The following is a 25,094-nucleotide window of genomic DNA, read 5'->3' on the forward strand; positions in this document are numbered from 1 at the left end:
CTACCAACACTTCCCAGGCCTACTGCCCCTTTAAAATTTAATCTCTTTCTTTTTCAGAACCTCTTCAGAACCCTTGAAATGGTGCACTGAGGGGGGAGTTAAGCACCTGAAATTCAGAAGAAAACCCAGAAAGGCATGAGGTCAAAAGCAGCAAAAATCACCCACGTAAAAAAGGCCTTCAGTACCTATCAGGCCACTACTGATTCGGTTGAAAACAATCAGCTCTTGTTGGAAGGGGCTTAAATAGATTTTTGTATTTTGTAATCAGCTAAAGCCACTGCTCGTTTTTAAAACAATTGTTTTATTAGCAACATTTTAAGAAGTGAGCACTGAATTTGGCCAGCTACAAAGTAAACAGAAATACATAAACACCTTTCCCCTGCCTCCCCAAGATAAAGGAAACTTGTAGTTAACCAATGGTTCTTCAGTCCCCTGAGAAAACCAGCTACTTCGGAGAGAACAGAAGTAATTAATTATGCTAAAGACAAACAAAGGAAAGCTGCAGGAAGAAATGGGACCTTTGCTGGAGGGCACTTACTCTGAGAAGACATATTGTAAGAATTTTCCCTCTGAGATGGATTTCTAAAGGGAATACAGTACTGTACGGAGTCCCCATCTCAATTCTGGTTGCGGCTGAATACAGAAAGGGATCATGCAGCAACACAAAGAGATTGTAGTATGGAACCACCTTGTGTTCATTGTGCCTCTCTAGGCATATCTACATTATTCCTTCTTCCTGTGGGAGTCTGAAAACTAGAATTCTGTGAAGGGACAGTTAGATACTATGTAGAACTAGCAGAATATTCTCAGTATCATCACCAAATAATGCTTGCCAGTATTTTTAGGGAACACCATCAGTTACCAGTATAAAACTTGCTGATTTTGCAAACTGTAGGGAGAAAAGCTGCTGGGGGTTAATTTAGAATGGAGAATTAGGACTAGGTTAAGGGTTAAGCACTAGAGATGGGCACGAACCAGAAACGTGCGGTTTGTGGTTTGTCACATTTCACGATCCACAAACTTTCATGAACCTGCTCCAGTTCACAAACTGGTTGATTTAATTCTTGAAAACGTCATATCCAGGTCAGCAAATCGTCACTTCTGGGCTAGCAGAAGGCCACTTCTGGTCAGTAAAAGATCTGCAGGAAGTCCATCCCCTGTGGCCTAGGAAACTGATTGATCGGCACCAGGGTGTCTGCAGTGACGAACCAAAAAACTAACCAAACGAATGAGCCTAACGTTCGTAGTGGTTTGTCAGAAATGGGCTCTGACGAACCACCAGTTTGTGAACCACAAACCAGCCCGGTTCATGCTGAACTTTGGTTCGTATTTCAGTTCATGCCCATCTCTATTAAGCACTCCCTCTCCCACTATTTCTCTAGTCCCAATCACCCCCTCCCAAAGCAGCTCCTCCTATAAGGTGTACCAACACATGTTTTTCTAAAACATGTTTTTAGGCCTAAAATCTGTAATATAAAAAGCCCTCCAGGCAGCTTCTGTGGCTGGAGCCTGTTGCTGAGCCCTTATCTCTGCTAGCCAAACTTCGTACTGGAACTGCTCAGGCCAGGTCCAGCTCTACATATTTTGCTGCCCCAAGAAGCAAGAGTGTCATGAGAGCAGCACAAGCGAAGGGGCTTCTCTCATTGTTCCCACCAGCTCCAGACAGTAAAAACGGGGAGGGGGAAGCAAGTCTCCCCCTTCCCCACTCATGTTACCCAACTCCTACCAGCTGCTGATGCAGCACATCAGAACCTGTTGATAGTGACATGACAGAGAAGGGAGTATAGGCTCCCTTCCAACACATGCCACCCAGCTCCTCTCTGCAGCTGGTTGGAGCCGGGCAGCAGCAGCACAAACAGGCAGGGAGCACATTCCTGGTGCATCAGGAAAGGTCTTTAAGTGAATTAGAAACTATGAAATCACAGCTGTAGCTATTTAATAAATACAAGCTTATTTTGTCATTACACAAGCTAAGTACCAAAGGTGTATTTAGTACTGGACAATATATATGCTGCTTTGATAAATGGCATGGTCTCGCCATCTTGCTTGCATATGCCAGCTTATGAATACTGCAGACTTTGAAAACATTTGTACATTACACCAGATAATCTACAGACTTGAGACATCTAAACATAAAAATGCATTATCTATATATAGATACAGAACACAGTTTTCCCCTGTTAAACACTGCACTAGATAATGTACCTGTGAAAAGTACCCACAGCAGCCACAAAGACTAAGCCGAAGCATGACACCACCACTGTTTATTGCTAAAACTGGATTCGTTTAGCTGCTCTAGCACAATGAGTCTCAATTGGCTGAGCTTTCCTAATGCTACAGACTGCAACTGTTGCCACAGGGATACTCGTATTGTAATGAGGTAAGAGATTTTTAAAAAAACCTGAACTAGCAGGGCTATATAATGGCAAAGCAATGTTGCCAAACTGAATAGAACCCATCAAAGTGGATTAATGTTAAACCTGTATTGAGAGTACTCCACCAACTCAACAGGAGCCTTAAACAAAACAGTTTATGAAGTTACAACTTTCTGATCAGCTTGGCTTAGGGATGCCAGCTTTTTTCCCCCTGGTAGGACCCAATACTTGTGTGAAAATCAGAAATCGAACAGATGAATCTTTCCATGTCACCCTCTAAAGAAGCATTGAGAGTCTCTTGTCCAGACTCCAGAGACCCACAACAAATCTGGACCAGATTCAGGTTTGCCATTCTGTGACCATTTGCTGTTATGTTTTTTAAATTAGTTCCTTGTCTGAGAGGCTCACTAAACCCAGTGCTGGACCCCAGTCTACCCCCTCCACCACTCACTCAATAGTGGATGCAACACAAACAGCATGATCTTTTTCACATTCAGCATTAGCTTGGCTCACTCTCATTCTTTTGTATTGTTATAAAGTGTGATCGGGACATACATCCATTGATTGCTTGAATATGGCTTTAAATTGTTCTGAACAATTTACTTATGGCTGCATAAGTCAAGACAACAGTCACTTAGAATGAAAATGCATGTCATTCAGTATTCTATATAGATATTCAGTAATTTGCAGAGACTCGGTACACCTTTAAATAGGCTGGGGGTGGCAACCCAGGAAAGACCCTTCTCAGTCATGGCACCAAAACTTTGAAACTCACTCCCCAGGGGGATTCGCCTGTCCCCCTCTATCTTTGTCTTCCACCCATAAGTGAAAACATTTTGATTTTGTTTGGCATATCCCCAGTAAATTCTTATTGGCCTTCCTCCCTGATTGTGTGTGCGTGTTTGCTTATATGTCTATATGTTTATTGTATTTATATATACATTTAAAATGTTATTTTAATATTTTAAATGTTTTAAAATATTAGTAAAATGTTTTAATATCTGTTGTTCATTGCCTTGGGGTCCTTTTTAAAAAAATAAATGAAATAAATAAAAGTGAAAACAATTATTTGTGCTTTTCCTGCAATTAACAAAACTTTACCTTTCAGCACTTTCTATCACTGTGAACCTACCTAAATCAAAAGGGAATGTGTTGAGCCAGGTGAATCCAGAGGAAGCGCTATCAGGAAGGCAAATGCCTGACAATCAGGAATCCTGCATTTCACTAATACTGTGGTTAAGGACAGTCAGGGCTCATTTTGAGGGGGAACGCGCAGGAACGCAGTTCTGGCAGTTCCCCAAAGAGGTCACATGTCAGGTGGCCCTGCTCACCTCTCGGCCATTTTGGGCCCGTTTCAGCCTGGATTGCGGCCGAAATGGCCCGGATCAGGCCTCTGATGGGTGGTGGATCACTCTCCCACTCAGCAGCGGCCCGATCCTGAACATTTTGGGCCCCTTTTTGGCCATTTTCAGCCCCTTTTTGCCATTTTGGGCCCAATTTTGGCCCTGAATGGCCAGGATTGGGTCCAAAACAGCCAGGATAGGTGATGTCAGGGGGTGTGGCATATGCAAATCAGTTATGCTAATGACACACTTCTGGTGATGGCAAGGGGCGTGGCATATGCTAATGGGTTATGCTAATGAGTTCCTTCAACTTTTTTTCTATGAAATGACCCCTGAGGAGAGTGTTGACGTTATTCATATTTTTGTATTATGTGAAAAACATCAACTAATTTTAGCTAGCAAATAGAAAATCTTCATGCACTCTTCTGATTCCCAACCATCCCATGTTTATTCAGTCCAAAAGTTACAGTTTCACTGTTATTTTTTCTTATGTAAAAATGGCTCTCCATTTAAAAAATGCTGTGTAGGAATAAGCTCCAAGTGATGGGCTGTTTAAAAACAAATCTGCATTCCAGGGCATTAAGGGGACGTTCCATGTCTAGTCTGGGTCACATATTTGTCTGCACCGCCAGGCAGACATTAAGAACCACCCTTCTGGAACAGACTAGCAGACTAGCAAAGAAGTCCCCTGACCAGCAGTTCCAGAATATCCCGTTTTCATATATTGCATCCATGCACACATCCTAAAAATGAGGTACAGCAGGGCAAACATTTTCCAAAATAGATGTCATATATATAATATATACACATTTGTACATACATATGTTTATTCATGTGATGTCCAAAAATTTTAAAAAAGAGTCCAGAATCCTGTCCCATACAATGGCCAACCTGTTGCTCTGGAGGGCCAACAAGCACAGCACAGAGGCCAAGGCCTTTCATAAGGTTGCCTCCTAGTGCTGGTGTTCAGAAGTTTACTGCCTCTGAATATGAAGGTTCCCTTTAATCATTATAGCTAATACCCATGGATGTGGTAATAGGAATCCTCCATGAATCCATCTAACTCCCTTTTAAAGCCATCCATGCCAATCTCTACATCCACCAGCAATGAACTCCACACTTTAATTATTTGCAGAATAAAAAAGTACTTACCTTTGCCCTGAATCTATTGTCCATCAGCTTTATTGGATGTCTTATACTATGGGATAGGTATTACTATTACAACCATAAAAGTACCCCCCCCCCCTCAAAAAACGGCCTAATTTTTTTCCTGGCTAGGATGTACCCTTAACACCTACACAACAGATACCTGGTAAAACTTTTCTCATCACTGAATATCCACTATAGGAAAACCAAAACCCTGCTCATTGCTACCTGAAGGTTTGGTACCTTTTAAACTGGTTCTTCTTTTGGGCCTTTAACAGCAGCATAATAGTTAATAGTATGGGAAAATACACAAATGAGTGGGAAACAGGAGGAATGAAAGGGACCGTGCCACTTCCTCACCTACTGCTTCTCTGTCAAAATTGTCCCCATCTAAAAAGTTTTATTAAAAATGGCTATTAGAGCATAGTTATATGTATTTTCAAGTAACATAGGTTAGGGATCTCTTGTCATCCGGCAAGCTCTGTTATCTTATGGCACTTGTGTCCCAAGACTTTGGAATAAGCGCCATTAATTTCAGTGGGACTTAAATATGAGTAAACATACCTAAGTTATTGTACATGTATATGTTAAAAGAGGCAGAAATCTTAAGAGTATTTAAGGGCTAGTTTATAGTATCATATAGTACTATCACTTTCAAATCTTCATCTATATAGTCATTGGTTTAAAGCAGAGTGATGATGACGCAAGAAAGGGCTCAGTATACAGCAAATCCCTGCTGGGAAAATTTAAGGCTGGTTGAGTGTCTTAAATGGGAAATTCTTTGCCTAATGCCTTGCTTGAACATGAGCCTAGATGCACTGTGTGGTTTATTTTAAACAGGCAGCAGTAGCAGAAGGAAGGGCAGAGTGTTAGGGCAGCTACGGAGCCTGTGGGTAACCAGATTAGCAAAGCTGATTCATTTCCTGATGTGAAAAACCAAAAAGAATTTCATGGCCAGAACAGTTTCCTGCAGTGGCCTGTTTTTAGCAGAGGGTTAGAGCCTACGTAACCTCTGAGCAAGAGCAATAACTATCGTATCAACAAAGCCCAGGAGGGAGACCTACTTCTGCATACTGGGACTGCACAATTGTGACGCACATTATAGGGCTATACAGACAAAGGCTGAGTCCAGCTATGCTGAGAGGCAGAGCAGGGTTAGGAAGAGGTCATCCCCTATAAAAGATCCTTCCCTCCAGGAAGAACATCTGACTTAAAACAGAAGTCACTAGACTGGGAATTGGACCAATTGAACAAGTACAAATTATACAAAAGCCACCTCCAGAACTGTTGTATCTACTGTTGGGCTAAGCAATTACTGAAGTTCATAAAACTCTGGGACACATACCTGACTCCTGGTGGAAAGACTCATCTAGAAAGTGTGACAGAGACAGCCTGAACTTTTCACAATAGCATGATTCAGACATCGTGAGAAGCCACTGCTTATTGTAACTGATTAATTTCTGAAACTAGAATCCAGTTTACAGACAAGTACATAATCCTAAACTGCCTTAACAAATCCAAATGTTAAAGCTTTGTCACTCATTCACTCCTTTCCTTAAAAATTATACAGCTGCTATCCCAGTCTGCATTGAGGCACCAGACTTCTCCACAAAGTACTTTCTATTGTTGGGTGTTACTACAGGACCACATAGAATCATAGAGCTGGAAGGGGTCTTACCAACCATCTAGTCCAACCCCCTGCCCAATGCAGGAGCAGCCTAAAAGCATCCCTGCCAAGTATTCATCCAGCTGCTACTTGAAGACTGCCAGTAAGGGGGAACCTGCCATATCCTTAGGCAGCCAATTCCACTGCTGAACTAACATGACATTTTTCCTAATATCCAGACAGTGCCTTCTCTCCTGTAGTTTAAAACCATTGTTTCGAGTCCTATACTCTGCTGCCAACAGAAACAGCCTCCTTCCCGCCTCTAAGTGAAAGCCTTTTAAAAACTTAAAGAGAGCAATCATGTCTTCCCTCAACCTCCTCTTCTTCAAACTGAACATTCCCAGGTCCCTTCAGGGCCAAGCTACAAGTGATGAATGACACTTGAACGGCAAGTGAACAGACTCACATGTATTCCTCCCTGTTCACTTGCATTCCACTTGATCCTCATAGGGCTTGACCTCCAGGCCCCTGATCTATAGATCCACACTCACTTTCCCAATCAAGTTGTCTGGGACTGACATAAACACTTTCTTCACACCAAATCAGAAGGCATACTGATTTAAGCTGAACATTGTGCGACCAAACTTCTGATGGTCCAACAGAACACATTCTCTCCCTCCCACCATCCCAAGTTTCATTCTTTCTTATTTCACATATTCTGCCACTGGACATTGCCTGGCACGTTGGTAGCAGCAAGGCAGGTCTAGTAGGCAACACACTTTCTGGACTTTGTCAATAGTACCTGGGGGGGCAACGTCACCCTTTCTAGACCTATGCCACTCCAGTTGAATCGGAGACTAACAGCCTTGGACTCTGCTACTGAAAGAACACGTAACAGACGCGCACCTCCCAGCCCTACTGTGCTATAGGCTAGGATAGCAATCCTTGCTATCTGGTGGGGAAGTAACCCACCTCCCAGAACTGCTCTATTACCACCCTGTTGGGATGGGAAACAAGCTCCCTTTAATGACACAAGAAAAGGAGAGTCCTTGCACCTTTAAGAGGGGAAAGATGAATGTGGGCAGAGAGATTGACAGCAAGAGTCGCAGAAAACCTAGAACAGTTTCCATTTTTAACAGCTCTTGCCAGGCATCTCTGTAGCCCAGGGAGTATAAAATGCAGCAAGCCAGGATCCCCCATTCATACATCATATGAAACCAAGAGTAACTGTGGTTGCATTTACACGGATGCATGAATACATGTCCTCCCTACAGTGGCAACAGCAAGCACAGCAGGAAAGAGAAGGGGGTCCCCACACTTGTTCTCATTCTGCTTCCTGCTGCTGCATCACCCTACCCCACCCTGCCTGTCCCCATTTCCCCCCATCATGCCTGTGCAGAAACACAGCACAATGAACATCATGCTGGGCCCTCTAACAGTACAAAAACACCCCTCTCTCTCCACTTTTCCTTTCCCAGCCCAGCCACATTGTAAGAGTACCATGTGGAGGGTCTGGGAAAGGGAACGTGCCCTCTAAAGCAGTAAGAGGGGGGCAGTGCATGACAACAAGCAGCCACATGTGTCATTTTGAAAGCAGAGCTTAGCTTCATCTCCTTCCCTGTAGTGACTGCTGAAGGAGCATCCACACAGACCCTGTAGTTTTCTCTTTGAAATGGTTCAAAGAAGGGGTTTAAAAAATCTGGTTTATTAAAGCAGAAAGCCCTGAGAAGTCCACAAATCCTCCAAAAAATTAGCAAACTACTGTGCAGATGGTCTTTTTAAATGTGAGGGCTTCCTGCTCTCAGTGCAGAGAAAGACCTCTATGTGGAAGCAACTTGGCATTAATAAACCAACTTCAGAATCTAGTCTAAAGAAGCTAAGTTAACTATAGTTAGTGAGAGGGCCAAGTTCTGACAACTGACAACTCACTAACGATAGGGCCAAGCTAGAAGTGACGAATCACACTTGAATGGCAAGTGAACACTCACATGTATTCCTCCCTGTTCACTTGCGCTCCACTTGCACTCCAGTGCCAGTGAAGCGCAAGTGAACAGGGAGGAATACATGTGAGTCTGTTCACTTGCCATTCAAGTGTGATTCGTCACTTCTAGCTTGGCCCATAGTTTCACTGAACAAGGCTTTGCATGACATCTGAAGTGAACCACAATGCACTGAAAACACCCACCAGCTCCCTCCTCCCCTTGCTGTGTGGGCAGCTAGCACTCTTTCCCAGCTTGTGCATTCCATGTGAGCAGGTGTAGCAGGCAGCTAAGAGACTGGAATTAGCATTCTGGTCCCCTCACATCAGACCCCTGGTGGGAACTCCCTACTCCTATAAATAGTAGGAAACATTCTGGATTCTTTCAGTTTCAGAACTACATTTGAATCCTAGGTTTACTAGTAACTAGGGTTACCATAAACTGGATTCCAACTCAAGTTGCTATACTCATTAGATCTCACACTAGTGTTGCCAGTTTTTCAACTGGCCATGGTAGCTGTGCCTTTCACAGCAGCTTCATCTGTGCCTATCTCCATGCCATGAAATGCTCCACCTGATTTCTGTGTATCAAACTGTTTTTAAAGGAGGGACATGCTGGGTTTTTCCTCCCTGGTTATTTGGCAACCTTACTCATATCCTGGGAAGGATAAGCAATGAGGACTAATCTTAATTTGCTTCCAATGACAGCAACAAAATTCAGTTCTGTCTCTCTCTTCCACTTCGTTAATAACCAAAGACAGTGGGGATTCCCTGGATTCCACTGTTCTCATCTATCTTTTTAACTCCTGCAAAATGGATCAAAATTCTGTACTCCTCATTTGGCATTAACACAAATACAAAAGTTCAGGAAGCTATGGCAAGAAGAAATTACAGTGTTTAGGGTGAGATAGTACATTATTTTTCTGAGAATAATGCTGCCAGTGAGATCTTATAACTAGGGATGCCAACTGCATGGAGAAAATTGTCCTGTCCCATTAAGAGAAGCTTATCTTGATGGTTTTTTTAACCAGGTGATGTTATTTACCTCCATGCCCTGAAAAGCTTCAACTTCTCATTTCCACACAGTAAGTTTCTACTGAAGTGACAGGACATTTTTCTCCAGGCCTGTTGGCAATCCTATTTTAACAGTCTGACATGGTGAGTTATGCATGGGAGACAAGTAGGATCAGACTGCCACACCCACACCCTATTTCACTCATTTTTTAAAAAAAAAAACACCTGTTTTCTAAAACCAAGACTCTTAAGATAGAAAGCATAAGGTCTACTCAGAATGAAATGCTAATGAGTTCAAAAGGATTTACCCCCAGGTAAGTGCGCATAGGATTGAAGACTAATATATTACTTTGCGGATATCACAATTTTTTACTGTATGTTTTAGAGAGGATCCAAGAGACAGAGATACACAGAGACTGAGAATCTATGGTAGAATTGGTCCTCAGATATAGTAAGGACCACACAGTACAGCATCTGGTCTGGGTCCAGCCAGTGCCTGGATGGGAAACTTCACTGTAATCTTATATAAGCAACCTTGAGCACCACAACAGCAAAAATGTGGGGTGTACACACAGTAAATAATGGGCTACTATGGCTCAGATTGAGGGCACCTAATGTTTGCATGATTCCATCCTTGTGTTGAGTTTGGAACTGCAGAAAGTTTAAAGGACACTGTTGTCCATCTGTTGTGATTTTTAAAAAATTGTAAACACAACTGCAACATTAGCTTGTGCTATGTGAACAGCTGAAACAATACTGAGGCTTCCCTGAACTATTACTCTATCAGTGTTCCTCTTTTCTTTCTCCTTCCTGCTTAATTAACAACTTCCTTTTCCTCTCACTGTCAATGTTCTTCTCCTACTATTTATTCATATATTGTAGATTATCAGTGTGGCGGAGCAGAGAGATCACTATTTTTCAGCTTTGCAGCTAACCAAAAAACCTGCTCATTTGTACTGTTATATCCTAACTGTACTTAATTGATGAACAATGAGCTTGGCTAGCTAGCAAGTAAAAAACAAAACAGTACTTAATCATTCTCACCAAATGATGATTCAATTCATTCATGAATGCTAAAAAAGCAACGAACCTGTCACAAAATAGTAAGTAATGAATTAGAATAAAAACCAAAAGGAAAAGCAAGAAGAAGATGAATCTGACTAAAGAGGATTTATTTCTGAGGAGAACTGTGGAATCTTGCCCACGGTGACATATTTTTGTGAGAATTATACTGCTATATTAAGCGGCACTAATTATGGATTCCGCCTTAGCTAGTTCTTTGTTCTTAACAAAAATAAACCTGGCTTTAGATGGTTCTGTTCTCAACAAAAACAACCACATCATTCAGAGCAGAATATGGAAGGAAGTTTCAACAAAAGCATAATCATAGCATTCAGGTCCATTTGATATACTTTGCTGTCAACACACGTGGCTTCTCCTATGGAAACGGACAGCAACCTGATGCATGTTTACTCAGAAGGAAGTCACATTAAATTTGCTGCGGCTTACTCTCAAGTAACTATGCATAAGACTGCATCCTGAGTCATTTGTTTGGGAGCAAGGACTAAATTTCAGACCCTAAGATGAGGCACTCAGGTTTGGAATTTTGGGCTCATGTCTTCTGTGAAGAAACACAATAATTTCTAGAACAAGGGTGATGTCACCCATACCACTCACCACCCCCTTGATGTCACATACATGGCAGAACCAACTAAGGCCAAAGAATGTGAAATTCCAGTAATGCCTCAATATGAGAAACAGTAAAAAATACTCTTTAAAGTGGAAAATAAATTTTTCTAGCCTGCGTCACTTGCCACCTCAACTGACCGGGCTGAATCCGAGACTATATACTTTTGGATGGAAGGATGGGTATTCTTTTCCAGGGCCTGAGGATCTGGTATAGGTAGAGGGAGATTCTGGGCTGCAAATCCATGATATGGTCTATTTATGTTCTTTATGAGACAGACATCTTTATTTAATTTCTTAAAAATTATGAGGAAGGAGGGGGAAGGGAAAATGCAACAAATCTATATAGATCCCAAAGAGATGACGTTCCAGTCCTAAAGCCAAGCCTTGACAGGGAACACTAGAGAGGAAGCTAGTGTGAGAAGCCAGGATTCTTGGCTTCCCTCTGTCTCTGGGAAGATACTGGTGTCTGGCTGAAGGGCAATTACAGATACAGCAGCCAACATTTTTCCTTACAGAGATCCTATATCTTGAAACAGCCATGACAAGAAACAAATGAATCTCTGAAGCTTTTCCCTGAATGAAAACACAATGCTAGGAAAATGTTTGCCTATAAATATTTTATTTACATCACAAAATTTAATACCCAGCCTTTCTGGTGTCATAATTGCCACTAAGGAGGCTAACAAATGTTTAAAAACCCACACATAATAAAACCACATCTTTAAAATAATTAAAGCCAACAAAGGTACATAATTAAAACAATTAAAACCAGAACTAAAATGCATACAAAACCAACAATTAAATCCTTGGACAGGGAGAGGGGATCCCTGGGGGAACGCCAAACAAAACAAAAAAGTCTTCACCTGCTGGTGGCAGATGGGGACAGAAGGGGACAGGCAAGTCTTCCTGGGGAGAGAGTTCCAGAGTTTTGGTGCCAATAGTGTTACTTGTTACAATGAATGTGCTGCAGTTTTTGACATGCAACATGGCACCCAGTCACATTAAAATTATAACATTAACAAAGGCATCTGCACATCTAGAAACACAAATTTAGAACGTGAGAAACAAGTAGCACTAACACAGCTGAGATAAAATTCTACACAGATAAAAATTAAAAAGCTGACTCCCTTAATAAGCCAGCATATTTTGAGCCTAGGTGCACCTCAGGAGACACAGTGTTCCTCAGCCTGGAGGCCACTATGGAGCAATTGTAGCCCCAACCATAAAGGCTGGGCCCCACAGCACCTCCACTGCATGCAGACCTGAGGGGCTGGGAAATTTCTACAAAAGAAAGAAGAGAAAGCAATGGAAAGCAAAAAATACTGAGAGAAGAGGGATGATTCATTCTTGGCATAAAATGACTAGCATAGTTACAAGAAAGCAAGCATGTGTGTTTTATTTTTCTGTTTCATTGCTGAATTCTCTTTCACATCTACCATATAATACCATTAGTTTGTGTCCCATGTTTTATATATGTTTCATGTAAAGATAACTTAGATAATTAATTCTGAAGATTTTTTTCCCTCATAAGATCTTTTATTTTTATTCATGATTTTATCTTTCAGTTAAGATACGTGAAAGGCCAAGTTGCCAAGAACAGTCTTAGTCTAGTCAGCATTGTTACAACCTGTTGTGCAATCTGATGTTTTCCATTATCATTTCTATCATGCTGTTTATGATTCCAGTTTTAAAAATTGTGTATAATTGATACAAGTATTGAATTATTCAAGATATATTTATTACACAGTACAGTTTTAACCAAGTCAAATGGTATTTCATCATAAATAACGAGAAGACTCATGAGGAAGGGAAAATCCCCCCCACCCACCTCCCATCAGTCTGAATGTCACCCCTTGGTCTAGTTTCACTTGCTCTCCCTTAGCCACCTACCAGTTTTTTTCATATCTGCTTTTTTCTCCCTCCCACCAGGCTGGTTCTATTTCGTGTCCCCCCCCCCATGCCCCCTCCTTCACAGAATCTTTCTTGCCCCTCACCTTCTACCTACTCTTGCTCCCCTCACTCATCTCTTCTTGTGTTATCCCCAGTTGTCAGTTGGCAACTGAAGTCTTGCCCAGACATCACTTATATTTTTGAAGGGCTTGACCCCCAAATTATTTGGGAGGAGGGTACATTTTTTAAAATTTCTGCAAACCTGGTGGGGTTTTTTGCATCATCACAGGATGGGGAATCCATAGTTATTAGATATACATTTTACTTGACATTAGGCATGTCTGATTGGTTCTATTGTTTTATACTTAATATTCAGGTTAAAATATGTCAATATTTTACAGTCATCCCGAGGAAGATTTTTCATTGAAAGAGGCTGTGTTTTTATAATTCTTCAGGAAGATGTTCTTTAAACAGCACCATTTTCAGACTCACCTTTCTCACTGTATTTTATATTATTAATATCACTTTTTGTGATATTAAACACCACACGTGAGTTGGACAGGCTGGTTTAAACACCAGCTGAAGAACTGTCTTAGGCTGGTGTAACACAGCGGCTAGGAAAAACAGCTGTCAACCTGAAGCTTAAATGTCACCTGAGCTATAAACTTACCAGGTGACCTTGGGCAAGCCACTCTGCTTCACCCCTGCAACATGGGAATAGTAATAATTGCCTATCTTAAAGGGTTATTCTAAGAATTACTGGTAATAGCATATGTGACGTGCTTTGAACACTGATGTGCTGTACAAATTCTATGTACTATTATTTGGTACATTTTAATTTCTCAGCCTCAGCCCTTTAGCTACTGAAATATTGGTCTACATCCTAGGGTTGTTGTTCAAAAACAGTAAGAAGATGCATGACTGATCGTTTCAGAAAAATCACTGTATTGAGTTTAAGCTTATTACAAAAATTTAATGTGACAAAAAGGAGCATGCCTAACCATGTCTGTTCAGAAGTCAGTCCCATTTATTCAATGGAGCTTAGGCTCAGGAAAATGTTTTTAGGATTGCAGCCCAACATCCGTCTGGTTTCTGTTACTATTACTTAGCATACAGTTATACGATTTTTATAATAAACTGCCAAGTATGAACAAAGCATCAACTGTATTTATGCACCAGGGCCATCATTAACAGTCATTATGCAAAAGTACTTGCGAAGTCTCTGCTGAGAAGTCTCACGGGAACGGAAGAAATCATACCCAGCGCACACCAGAACCGACTCTACAGCTTGGAAGGTGGCATCGTAGCGGATAAATCCGGGGGGATTCCCGGCTGGTTAAAAAGCCTCCCTGAATGCGGACCAGCCGTTCGCTCCGTTAGGCTCAAGCCTTCAAGCCCTTCGCGGAGTTTAAAACAGTCGGGACAGTTTAGAGCAAATCATCGCCGGGGACTTACCCAGGCTCAGTAGCGGTGCGGGACTGGACGCCATGCTCCTCGCCCAAAGGCCAGCGACGCCAACTTCAGAGCCGCACGAGGGCCGGAGAAAATGTGCGAGTGAGAGGGGAGGAGCAGGGCGTCGGCGACCACTACAGCTGGCACCCGCCCCGCCCCGGAAAGCAAGGGCTGGGCAGAAGAGAGCGGGTACCGCCACAGGCGCGCTTCAGCCCAAGGCACGCCCCCTCGCTGAGGCGCCTTTGGCTGGCTCGGATTTGAGCCCGAGCCGAGTGGCGCGCAGTTCGGGTTCACGAAATGACCATCGAAAAGAGCTCCGGGGCAGCTGGCGGGCACGCGCCATTCCTCATAGCCGGTCTCTGCACTTCGCACAGTGGAAAGGTCCTGGGAGTTTCTCTGGAGGAGATACGCTTGAGGAAATCCTGCAGCTTGTTTTCAAAAATGAAAGTTGAGGAGCAGGTGGCTAAAGAGTTACGGCCATGAAAGTAGGGGGCGAGCCTATTCAAGATAGCTGTGAGAAGTCGAAGGATGTAGGACTACGTTGGAAGTGGATAGGGGTGGGTTGGCATGTTTGGTATGTTGTTCTGTTGAGGGTTGCCAACTCCAGATCGGGAAATTCCTGGTGCTTGAGGAAAGCGGGGTTTGGGGAGGGCAAGGATCTCAGTGGGGTGTAATATCATAAAGTCCACCCTCCAAAGTAGCCCTTTTCTCCAGGGGAACAGATCTCTGTAAATCAGTTGTAATGTTGGGACTGGCATCACCAGGAGGTTGGCAACCGTATGTTCTGGAGTGCTATCAAAAGAAATCCTACCCCAAACCTTGGTTTGTTTCTCCTACTTTGCATGGGGCTATACCTCTCTGCCTTTACAGCATACAACATAGAATGCCGGAGTAGGGATTTTGGTGATGGGAGCTCTGGAGAAACAGCACTTTGCACAAACAACCAAGGTTGATCTGAAAATCAAACAATGGGCAGAAGAGCATATTGCTAACACTTATTTCCTCAGAGTTGGTGTCCTTACAGGCAATCCACATCAGGACATGGAACATTCAACAGAATCTCTCCTCTAGCTGGGAACACAAGGGCAATGTGCTCAATCCAAGCATGCAAGAAAAGGAGACTCCCAAGGTTTGACCGCTGCAATTGTATCTTGTGTACCCTCCAATATGTAGTTAAAAAACCTTCCGCCTCCAATGGTTGCTGTCTCCCATGTAGGGTAAGTATGCACAATGCAGAAAAGTCCCATCCCCAGGATATGCAAGAGGAGTATAATTAGGGAGCATCTACCTATTCTGCTTTGGGATTGCCAACTCTCTTGTTCTTGCAAGGCTCCTGTACCACTGTAAACCGATTAACATACAAACGTTTGGTCAGCAAAACCATACCCATTATGATCATGCAGAGATAGGAACAGCTCTATGTGGTGTTCTACTATCTATTACATAAGTTTTCAAAGTCACAGGAGTCTTGCTAGGCCAGGAAAGTTAGCAATTCCATATCATCTGAGAGCTAAACTACAAAGAGACGAATTACACAAGGATGCTCGAGGGAGTCTCAATGTTAGCTGAGAAGCCGAGTTTTAAAAGAGATCAGAAGGCTCTGTCAATTTCCCCTCTCTACAGAGCCTGCAAATATCCCTGCTCAGGAGGTTTGTTTATTTCCTCTTTGCCTCCTAGAAGGGGAGGTGAAACTGATAGAGCCTTTGAGAAGTTAAGAGGAAGTTAACAAACCCTCTGATGAGCAATCTTTACTGACTCTGCAGAGAGGGGAAATTGACAAAGCCTTCCTATCTTTTAAAACCCAGCTTCCTGGCTAACATTGTGACTCCCTTCATGTGCACAGCCTTGAGTAATTTGTCTGTTGTAGCTTAGCTCTGACTTGCATTCAGAACTCCATTCTTAATGCTGTCCTGTGAATGTTTGAATTGTTTCACAGTTGTGTTTCTGTGTTAATGGGGTAGGGCAGATGATGTGTCCCCATCACTTTGTTCTGAACCTCAGCAGTTTTGAAAACGGGACTCTGGGAGAGGTCCACTGTTGATCTGTCTGGATAGTTGTACTCAAGCAATGGAGAGAAGAGGTCAGCTTCTCAGGGCTCACGCTGCTACTAGCATGATAAATAGTGCCAGCAACAAACAGTTAAGCTAGAGTTCAGAAGAAGGAGGCAGGCACACTCCAATGCATAATTTTACAAACTTCTATCATGTCTCCTCTTAGCTGTCTTTTCTCTGTTCTGAAAAGTCCCAGGCTTGGCAGCCTTTCCTCACAGGAAAGATACTCCTACTCCTTAATTATCTTTGTTTCCCTCCTTTGTATTTTATTGAGCTCTACAATATCCTTTCTGAGATACAGTTAACAGAACTGCGCACAGTATTTTAAATGAGGCTGCACCATAGATCAATACAAGAGCATTACGATATCGACCATTTTCTTTTCAATCCTTTTACGTATAATTCCTAGCATGGAATTTGTGTTTTTCTCCACTATCACACACAGGGTTGATGTTTTCATTGAGCTTTCCACAATAAGCATATTAGATTTGTTTCAATATGCATCACCTTATACTTACCCACAATGAATTTCATTTGCCATGCTGTTGACATGTTTAAAGTTACCTAATCTGCATAGATTATTCATAGTATGCCATTTTTTATGCTACAGAAGATGGATTTTTATTTTTAAATTTTGGTGCAAAATTGTTACTTTGCCTCTTCATCAGTACACCATTACTAGCTCTTACAAGACAAAATCCAGATATAGAGCAAGATCTAGGGACAGAGGCCAGTGAGATAAGGAGGCATGGCCTTAGATGCTCTTTGTAAAGGTGCAGAGTCAAACAGTAAAGACTCTGTTCATCTAAGATATACAGCTCTGCTGTATATATACAGCATCTAAGATATACAGCTATTACAAGGTTTTTCCTGCCACCAAGCAATAACATTCATGCATTTGAACCCGCCAGAGATCACCGTAACATAATCCACAAGGCTTTCACAGACACAAAGCTAGAATTTGAAATGCAAAACTTAAGCAGGTAAGCCCAGCAACAAACTAAATAAAGATCGCACCAACAATTATTAAGGACTTAAACGCTTATAAGACATTCTAGAAAATTTAATTCTGTTTTACAGAGAGGGAAGATGGAGGTCCATATTTGTTTTTCAGATGTCTCCCTTGCTCATATGTGAAGCAGGGGGTATAGTTGGACTTTGTACAACCAACTGGTTCCTCGGGTCAGGGAAGGTAAACCACTCCCACCTTCCTCCATTACTGTAAGCTCTACTACTGTAAGCAGTTCTATTCCACTATCAGGGAAACAAAATGCCAGCCGTCTGTGTGTGAGCTGGGTGCCAGCCATGTATTCCCACACTTCCAGGCTCTCCCCTGCCGTGTATGCATGAATGTGCAGCATGTACATGTACATTTTTTTTTAGATTTTAAAAATACTGATTAAGGGGAAATCAGCTTTGCCCTCATCCAGTGGGGGGCAGACACCCCAAATCTGGCTGGAGCAATTAAATTACCACTAACTGCACTGGGCATATAGTTTAACAGGGCTTTTCTGCATGCTTGACTTACACCTAAATTTCTTAGCCGTTGATCCACAAGCACTGGAATCAGTTTGGGTATGGTTCTTCCTCATGTCTGCCCTCCTCTGCTTTTTTACAGTTGTAGAGGTGGTTTAAAGTCCGTCTCACATGCCTTAAATAGTCAACATTTACAAGTGAAGTTGCTGTTGTTATCAATGTGTTGTTGGTGATGTCACAGCAAGTCTCCATTTTTATTTGTTGTGTATGCCTATATTGACATAAGGGCTGAATTTTTTAAGCGATGATAAAAATGAACCCACTGCCTGTTTTTGCACAGGGAAACCTAGAGGGGAGCAGCTGTGCCACCTAGCCCTAAGGGCCCCCTCCATGGTCCAAACCAGAGTGCCCCACCTGGGCTGACCAAGAGCAAGGAAGTGGAGGTCAGCACAAGTGGGGCAGAATGACCTCTGTGGGCATGGAGTCCAGAGCAGCAGTGGCTATGTTCCTTTCAAACAGTGCTGCTTTCTTGGGTGCCCTGGGCCACCAGGGCTTTTTGTATATTTTTAAGAAGTCACTTTCATATTACTATATGAAAAATGCAATCCTGCTGTAGCATAGTGGTTAAGTGGTTGGGTTGTGAATCAGCACTCTGCTGGTTTGAATCCCACTACTGCCATGAGTTCAACAGGTGTCCTTGAGTAAATCACTCCTCTCAGCCCCAGCTCCCCAGGAGTATTGTGGGGATAATATTAACAGTATCTTTGTAATAATAGCACTGACTTTGTTCATCACTCTGAGTGGGGCACTAATCTGTCTAGAAGAGTGTTATATAAGCACAGTTATTATTATATTGATATACCATTGTAATACCAGATGCAGCAGGTTTTCTGAATTCCCAGCTTTCATTTTTAAAAAAGTAAGTTTCTAGCCCCTTCCATTGCAGAGATATGCCTTTTTCCTTATATCTGTATGTATTTGTCTATATCTATAAATGAAAACTGGTAATTCAGAGAACATGCTGCATCTATTATTACAACCATCTAGCGACATGAAAGTGAAGGTTTTTTTATGTTGAAAAAGAAACCAGGAGTTGGGGGGGGGGGTGGTGGTAAAGGAAGGCCGGGGAGGAAGTAGTGGTTTGACAATGATGAACATCCAGTCATCAAAAAGTGGGTTGTAACTGGGTGAGAGTGAGCAGGACAAACAAAACCAAAAGAAACATTATGGATGAGGAACATAGGCAACCCACAATTGGCTTTGAACTGTCTGGTAATTCCAGAAGATCTCTAGGCACCCACCGGGAGGCTGGCAAACCTAGCATGGAGAAAGCTTAAGTAGAACATATCTTTATGGGCTCATACGTTGGGCAAGATATCTCCATCTGACACAGGTCCCAGAACGCATTTTGTTTACTATCTATAGTATATTATGTGTATATATAATAGAAAATATAGAAAAAAATTGAATAGAATCTACATGTTACAGAGCTTTTACACCAGTGAATACCTACTGCCTCTGTTTCTTTGTGGTTCATCTGCATTACAATAAAGGATATCACACACCCCAAAAAGAAGGCCGATTCACCGTTTCTCCTTTCCACAGACTTCTGTAGTGCATAAGTTTATACAGGGCTGCCTGCTCCAGCTTGGAAATTCCTGGAGATATTAGGGGTGGACCCTGGAGAGTATGGAGCTGGAGAAGGGGACGGACCTCAGTGGGGTATAATGCCATGGAGTCCACCCTCCAAAACAGCCATTTTTTCCAGGGGAACTGACCACTGCGCCTGGAGATCAGTTGTAATTCTAGGAGATTTCTAGCCATTACCTGGACGTTGGCAACCTTAAGGCATAGTATGCTATTTCTTAAAATCTGCTCTCCAGTTTGCTACAATTTGCTACTGATGTTAATAGTGTAGTTACAAGTTTCCGTTTTTTGCTCTCAGCATGAATTTTGTTTGTTTCGCCTTTTAAAATGCAGGATAAAGAGAGGCTGGGTTTGGCATTGTGCTGGGGGTAACCTTGAATTCTTTCTGAGTACTCCATCTTTCCCACTCGATACCACAGAAGAGTTAATGGCAAAGGAGACAGAGGTTGCTGTATAACTCCAAGTCTGCTACTAGGGGAATTAACATAGAGAACAATCAATATAAATTAAGCCTTTTTGCCGATGACATGGTTGTATATATTACAAATCCCATAGATTCTCTATACCCACTCCAAAACAAACTACTGGAATTCGGCTCAATTTCGGGCCTTACAGTCAATCAATCCAAGTCACAGCTCTTTCCAATATTTCTCCACGCAAACACTGTTACACATATCAGACAATCTAGTCAGTACCACTGGAACCATAAGCAAATGTCATATTTAGGCATAACCATCCCTAATAACCTTAACCAATTGATGGAACTAAACCACATCAAAACAATCAACCAAATTAAAGCAGATCTACATAAATGGAGAAGGATTACACCCTCATGGTTAGAACGATACCACCTAATTAAGTCATTTGTACTTCCAAAATTACTCTTTTTTTTAAGGGCAATACCGTTAACAATTCCACAAAAGAAAATTAAATCATGGCAACAATTATTAAACCAATTCTTACGGGGGAAGAAACATCCAAGAATAGCCTTTAAAACTCTTAAGCTAAGAAAACAGCAAGGAGGCTTTAAATACCCTGATCTAGAACTCTATCAGACAGCCACCAGACTATTCAATACATTGCAAATTTTAATTACAGCAAATAAGACTGACTGGATCGCAATCTTGGAGTCAGAACTTAAACATTGCAATATACAAAATATGTTTTGGAACACAAAAAAAGATCGACCCCACAAAATAAATAACCCTTTTCTAGAATCAATAATCAATACCTGGGATCGTACAAGATTCAAACTTATACCACAATTCTCAAGATTCTCTTCTTTTATAGAACAGCATTGGTTCCCTCCAGGGCAAACTAAAGCCTTTAAAAATATATGGCTCCAAGCAAATATGATCCGCATAATTGATATAACAACAAAAAAGGGAATCATAAACAAAATAGAATTAGAACAAAAAACACAAGATTCACTGGTTTACCTATTTTCAACTCTCAAACATGCTACAACAAATAAAAATACAAGAATTACTTAAAAAGAACGCAACCGATTTTGAACTCCTACTTGATACCAAATCACTCAAACAAAAGGGATTAATTTCTAAACTATACAACATCCTTTTATCTCTCAACCAAATTAAAACTCTAAAATGCCAAACAAATTGGCACTTAGATTGCAACATAGAGCTAACACCTGAACAATGGAGAGAAATATGGACTGCAAACATTCTAAAACCTAAGACAGTTACCTCCCAAATCCAAAATTACAAAATCATTCACAGATGGCACATAACACCAAGAAAACTCTCACTAATAGCTAAAACAAATCCTCCGCTCTGCTGGAAAGAGTGTGGAAATATAGGAACGTTTAAACTTTGCTGGTGGGAATGCCCCCGAATAGAACCTTTTTGGAATGATATATTATGTTATATAAAAGAAATAACGGGCTACAAAATCCCCCTTGATCCAAAGATCATATTCTTGAATGTATGGGATACTTTCGAAATTCCACAAATAAGAAAAGATCTAATTAGCAACCTTTTGGTTGTAGCTAAGAACTTGCTAGCTTTACATTGGAAATCAAAGACGGTTCCCACAGCAGAAAAATGGTTAGAAAAAATATGGGACCACTATATACAAGAAAAAATACATGACGAATTATACCAGAGTGAACACTATTTGAAAGAAACTGATTTTATTGCAAAATGGTTACCATTCATTGAATTCATTTCCAATACAAATCACTCTCCACCTAAGCATTTACTTTTTGTTACTCAGATTTGAAGCAACAACTATCAAATAATTGAAAAAAAATGCTAGTTGTCTTTGTTTTAACTATATTGGCATGACGTTTATTATCTAATTTCCTTATTCCTGTATAAAAACTAAAGCATTTCACAAATTTCACATCTATGCATATAATTGTATATAGTTCACTAAGACTTTGTTGTTGTTCTATTTTACTTCTGTACATTGTTTTTGTTTGTTTGTTTGGTTGGTTTTTTAAAAAAAATAAAATAAATTGTTAAAAAAAAAAGTCTGCTACTAGGGATTAATTAATATTTATTTTCACAAGTCTGGGAAATGTGCTACAGGATTCCAATGAAGCCTTATAGAATTCTCAGAAATGGGAATGGAAAGCTTAGTGGAAACCTGACAGGAAGCAGAGTTGTAAATGGAAAGCCCCTTCATGTAGTCATTTCAAGAGTCAAGAGGAGGGTGTGTGAATAAGCTGTGTTATCTTTGTTTCTGAGTCTAATTTGTGCAGACAGGAATTATCATTGTGCTAATAAACTATCAAAGAAAAAAGAAAGGAAGCACAGAAAGTATGATGATGTGTTCTTCTTCCAAAAAATATGGAGACAAACGTGTATAAAGTGATGGCAGTTGCAGGCTGTTGCCACTGTGAAAAGGTTTTCTGATTTCTTTTCTCATGTCACCTCAAGGCTGGGTTGGCATGTGAGAAGCATATTGCTCTATTAGATCAGTGCCTGGAACTAGGAGCAATGAGGTTTGGATGCCATGCTGCACTGGCAACAAATGCATTCAAAGGCAGACATAAGTTTACAGATGAAACCAGAGTTCATTTCAACACACACTTGATTTGTTACCTTTCTAATTCAAATCCTTTAGAATTCTTCTGCAATGGTTAGAAGGCAAAAGTAGAATACCACTGATTTTTCTGAGTAGAAAATCTTCCTGGAGATCCCGGGAATCTACCATCAAGTGGTGGCACCGAACAGGCAATGTAAGGCTGATTAGCAACGAGCTTCCTATATGGACTAAAATGTTTGCAAGACATGACTCACTGGAAAAGACAATAATGCTAAGAAAAATTGAAGGCTGTAGGTAAAGAAGAAGACCCAGCTTGATGGCTTGATTCAATAAACGAAGCCTTTTGTAAGATATGAGCAAGAGTGTTAATGATACAACATCTTGGAGGTTATTAACTCATAGGGTTGCCGTAAGTCAGAAGCAACTCAATGGCACCTAACACAAAATGAAATAGTGGCTCTGAGCATCTGCAGTTCTCTTGAGGAGGAAACCACTTTGTTTAAAAAAATGGGTCCAAGGGACAAATGTCCAAATCATCATCTTTTAAAAGAGGACACAGAAAGTAAGACAATACACTGTACATAACTTAAGCTGTCCACCACATTTATATCCTTCCCAGCTCTGGTCCCCCTCCCCCCACTCCATTTTATCTTCACAGTAACCCTGTGAAGTGGGCAAGTCTGAAAATGTGTGACTTTGAGCCAGTCCTCCTATGAGCTTCATGACAAGAATTCCGCCTCTTAAAAAGCTTTACCAAACGGATACAGATGACTAAAGCTAGTACAATACTGATTGATGGGGGAAGCTGCACTTGAGGGAAATATTCCCAGTATGTGGAATAAGTAGGGCAGGCATCTGGATGAGGGGTTGAGCTGAGAGGAATGGGTGAGTAGATATGAAGTGAGAGTACAGGAAGAATGGCAGCAACATGAGTGGAAGAGTTGGGAATAAATTTCCTCAAAATTCTTTACCTTCTAGGCAGCTGCTGTGAAGCCAAGTGGCTAGAATCAAGGTTCTCTGTAGAAGGTATGAGACTTTTTGTAGTTTTGGCACTAGTATATGAGTAATCAGAATTACTCTGCAGCGAGCTAGATGTTCAGTGCAAACGCAAGTAATCATGCCCCAATGGGTCTTTTTTTACAAAATGCAAAGCAGCCCATGCAATTTCACCAGCCTTCAATTATTATGAATAATATTTCTGAAAATACTACTTATATCTTAATAAATATGGGAATGGTAAAATAAACACAAAATTATGTGATTATGCTAGTTCTTAACCCCCCTCCATGGTTAAATGCATTTTTAAAAATCTTTGTGTCTTTTCTTAAAATTACATCGATTACTGTCATGATGTTACATTTAATTTGCCTAAATGTTTGCCCTCGGCTGGGATATATTTTGAATTTTATAAAGATGGACTCTCTGCTTTGACTAGCTTCTTTTACTACAATATTTTAGTAATATCTGGTTTTTTAAAATCCTTTCCAGATTTTGTGTGTGGTGATGCTGGTATTCTTCAACGGTGCCCATGCATTCCTGAGGGACGTCTTTGTTTTATAACCTGCCCTTTTACATTGTCTTCTAATTAATACCTCATTTTTGCAATATTCCGTTGGAAAATTAACTGTCAGGCATGCTGGGACCCCTTCTCCCTGCCTTGAATGTCCTCTTATACAGCTGTTGGATTTTGACCACTATAGTAGCTGTTTTGTATAAATTCAGCTATATTTACGTTGTGATTCTCTTCTTGTGTCCCACTTAGGGAACAGTTAAAGGCTTACTTTCCAGACTGAGTTACTGTAGGAAGCAATAATTTATGACTTCTACAAAATGTATCTCTGTGACCACTCTGAGATGTGTAATTTCCGTATAAATTCAGTGAAAGTTTAAGCCATCAATTATCAATGTGATCAATGTTTGCTATTCCCTCCTAAATTCTTTCAATGAGAATCTTACAGTCCAGTCCAAAACATGTTTACTTAGAAATATAACCTTTACTTCCTACTAGTACTTCCTACTAGAAATAAAGTGATCTAGTGGTACCTTGCCCTGATCTGGATTGTCCAGGCAAGCCCTATCTTGTCAGATCTCAGAAGCTACAATTAGTAATTGTATGGGAGACCTACAATGAAGACCTGGGTTGCAGAGGCAGGCAATGGCAAACCACCTCTGTTAGTCTCTTGCCATGAAAACCCCATCAAGGGTCAAGTCAGCTATGACTTGGCAGTACTTTCCACCACCACCAGTGGTACCTTAAAGGCTAACAGAATTTTAATCTAGTATAAGCTTTCATGGAGTTCAGTTCACTTCTTCAGATGTAAAGAGTGGCTTCTCAAGACAGACCTTTTACATAGGAGTTGTATAAAGAAAGAAACAGCTGGGCCAAGCGGCCATGAAATGCAGGAAGCACAAGCT

At 41.2% G+C, this 25,094-nt stretch overlaps 1 protein-coding gene across 2 annotated transcripts in view; it reads right to left on the reverse strand.

The window, feature by feature from the left end:
- The window catches only part of LOC129346927 (adhesion G protein-coupled receptor E5-like), a 69,724-nt gene extending 55,138 nt beyond the window's left edge, over positions 1–14,586 (reverse strand). For both annotated transcript variants that reach the window (XM_055004003.1, XM_055004002.1), the window contains exon 1: positions 14,497–14,586. In XM_055004003.1, coding sequence (XP_054859978.1) covers positions 14,497–14,530 — 34 coding nt within the window. In that variant the 5' untranslated portion in view covers positions 14,531–14,586. The remainder of the gene's footprint in view (positions 1–14,496) is intronic.
- Between the last annotated feature and the right edge of the window lie 10,508 nt (positions 14,587–25,094).

The sequence above is a fragment of the Eublepharis macularius genome, unplaced genomic scaffold (assembly GCF_028583425.1).
Source record: "Eublepharis macularius isolate TG4126 unplaced genomic scaffold, MPM_Emac_v1.0 Eublepharis_32, whole genome shotgun sequence".
Classification (NCBI taxonomy): Eukaryota; Metazoa; Chordata; class Lepidosauria; order Squamata; family Eublepharidae; genus Eublepharis; species Eublepharis macularius.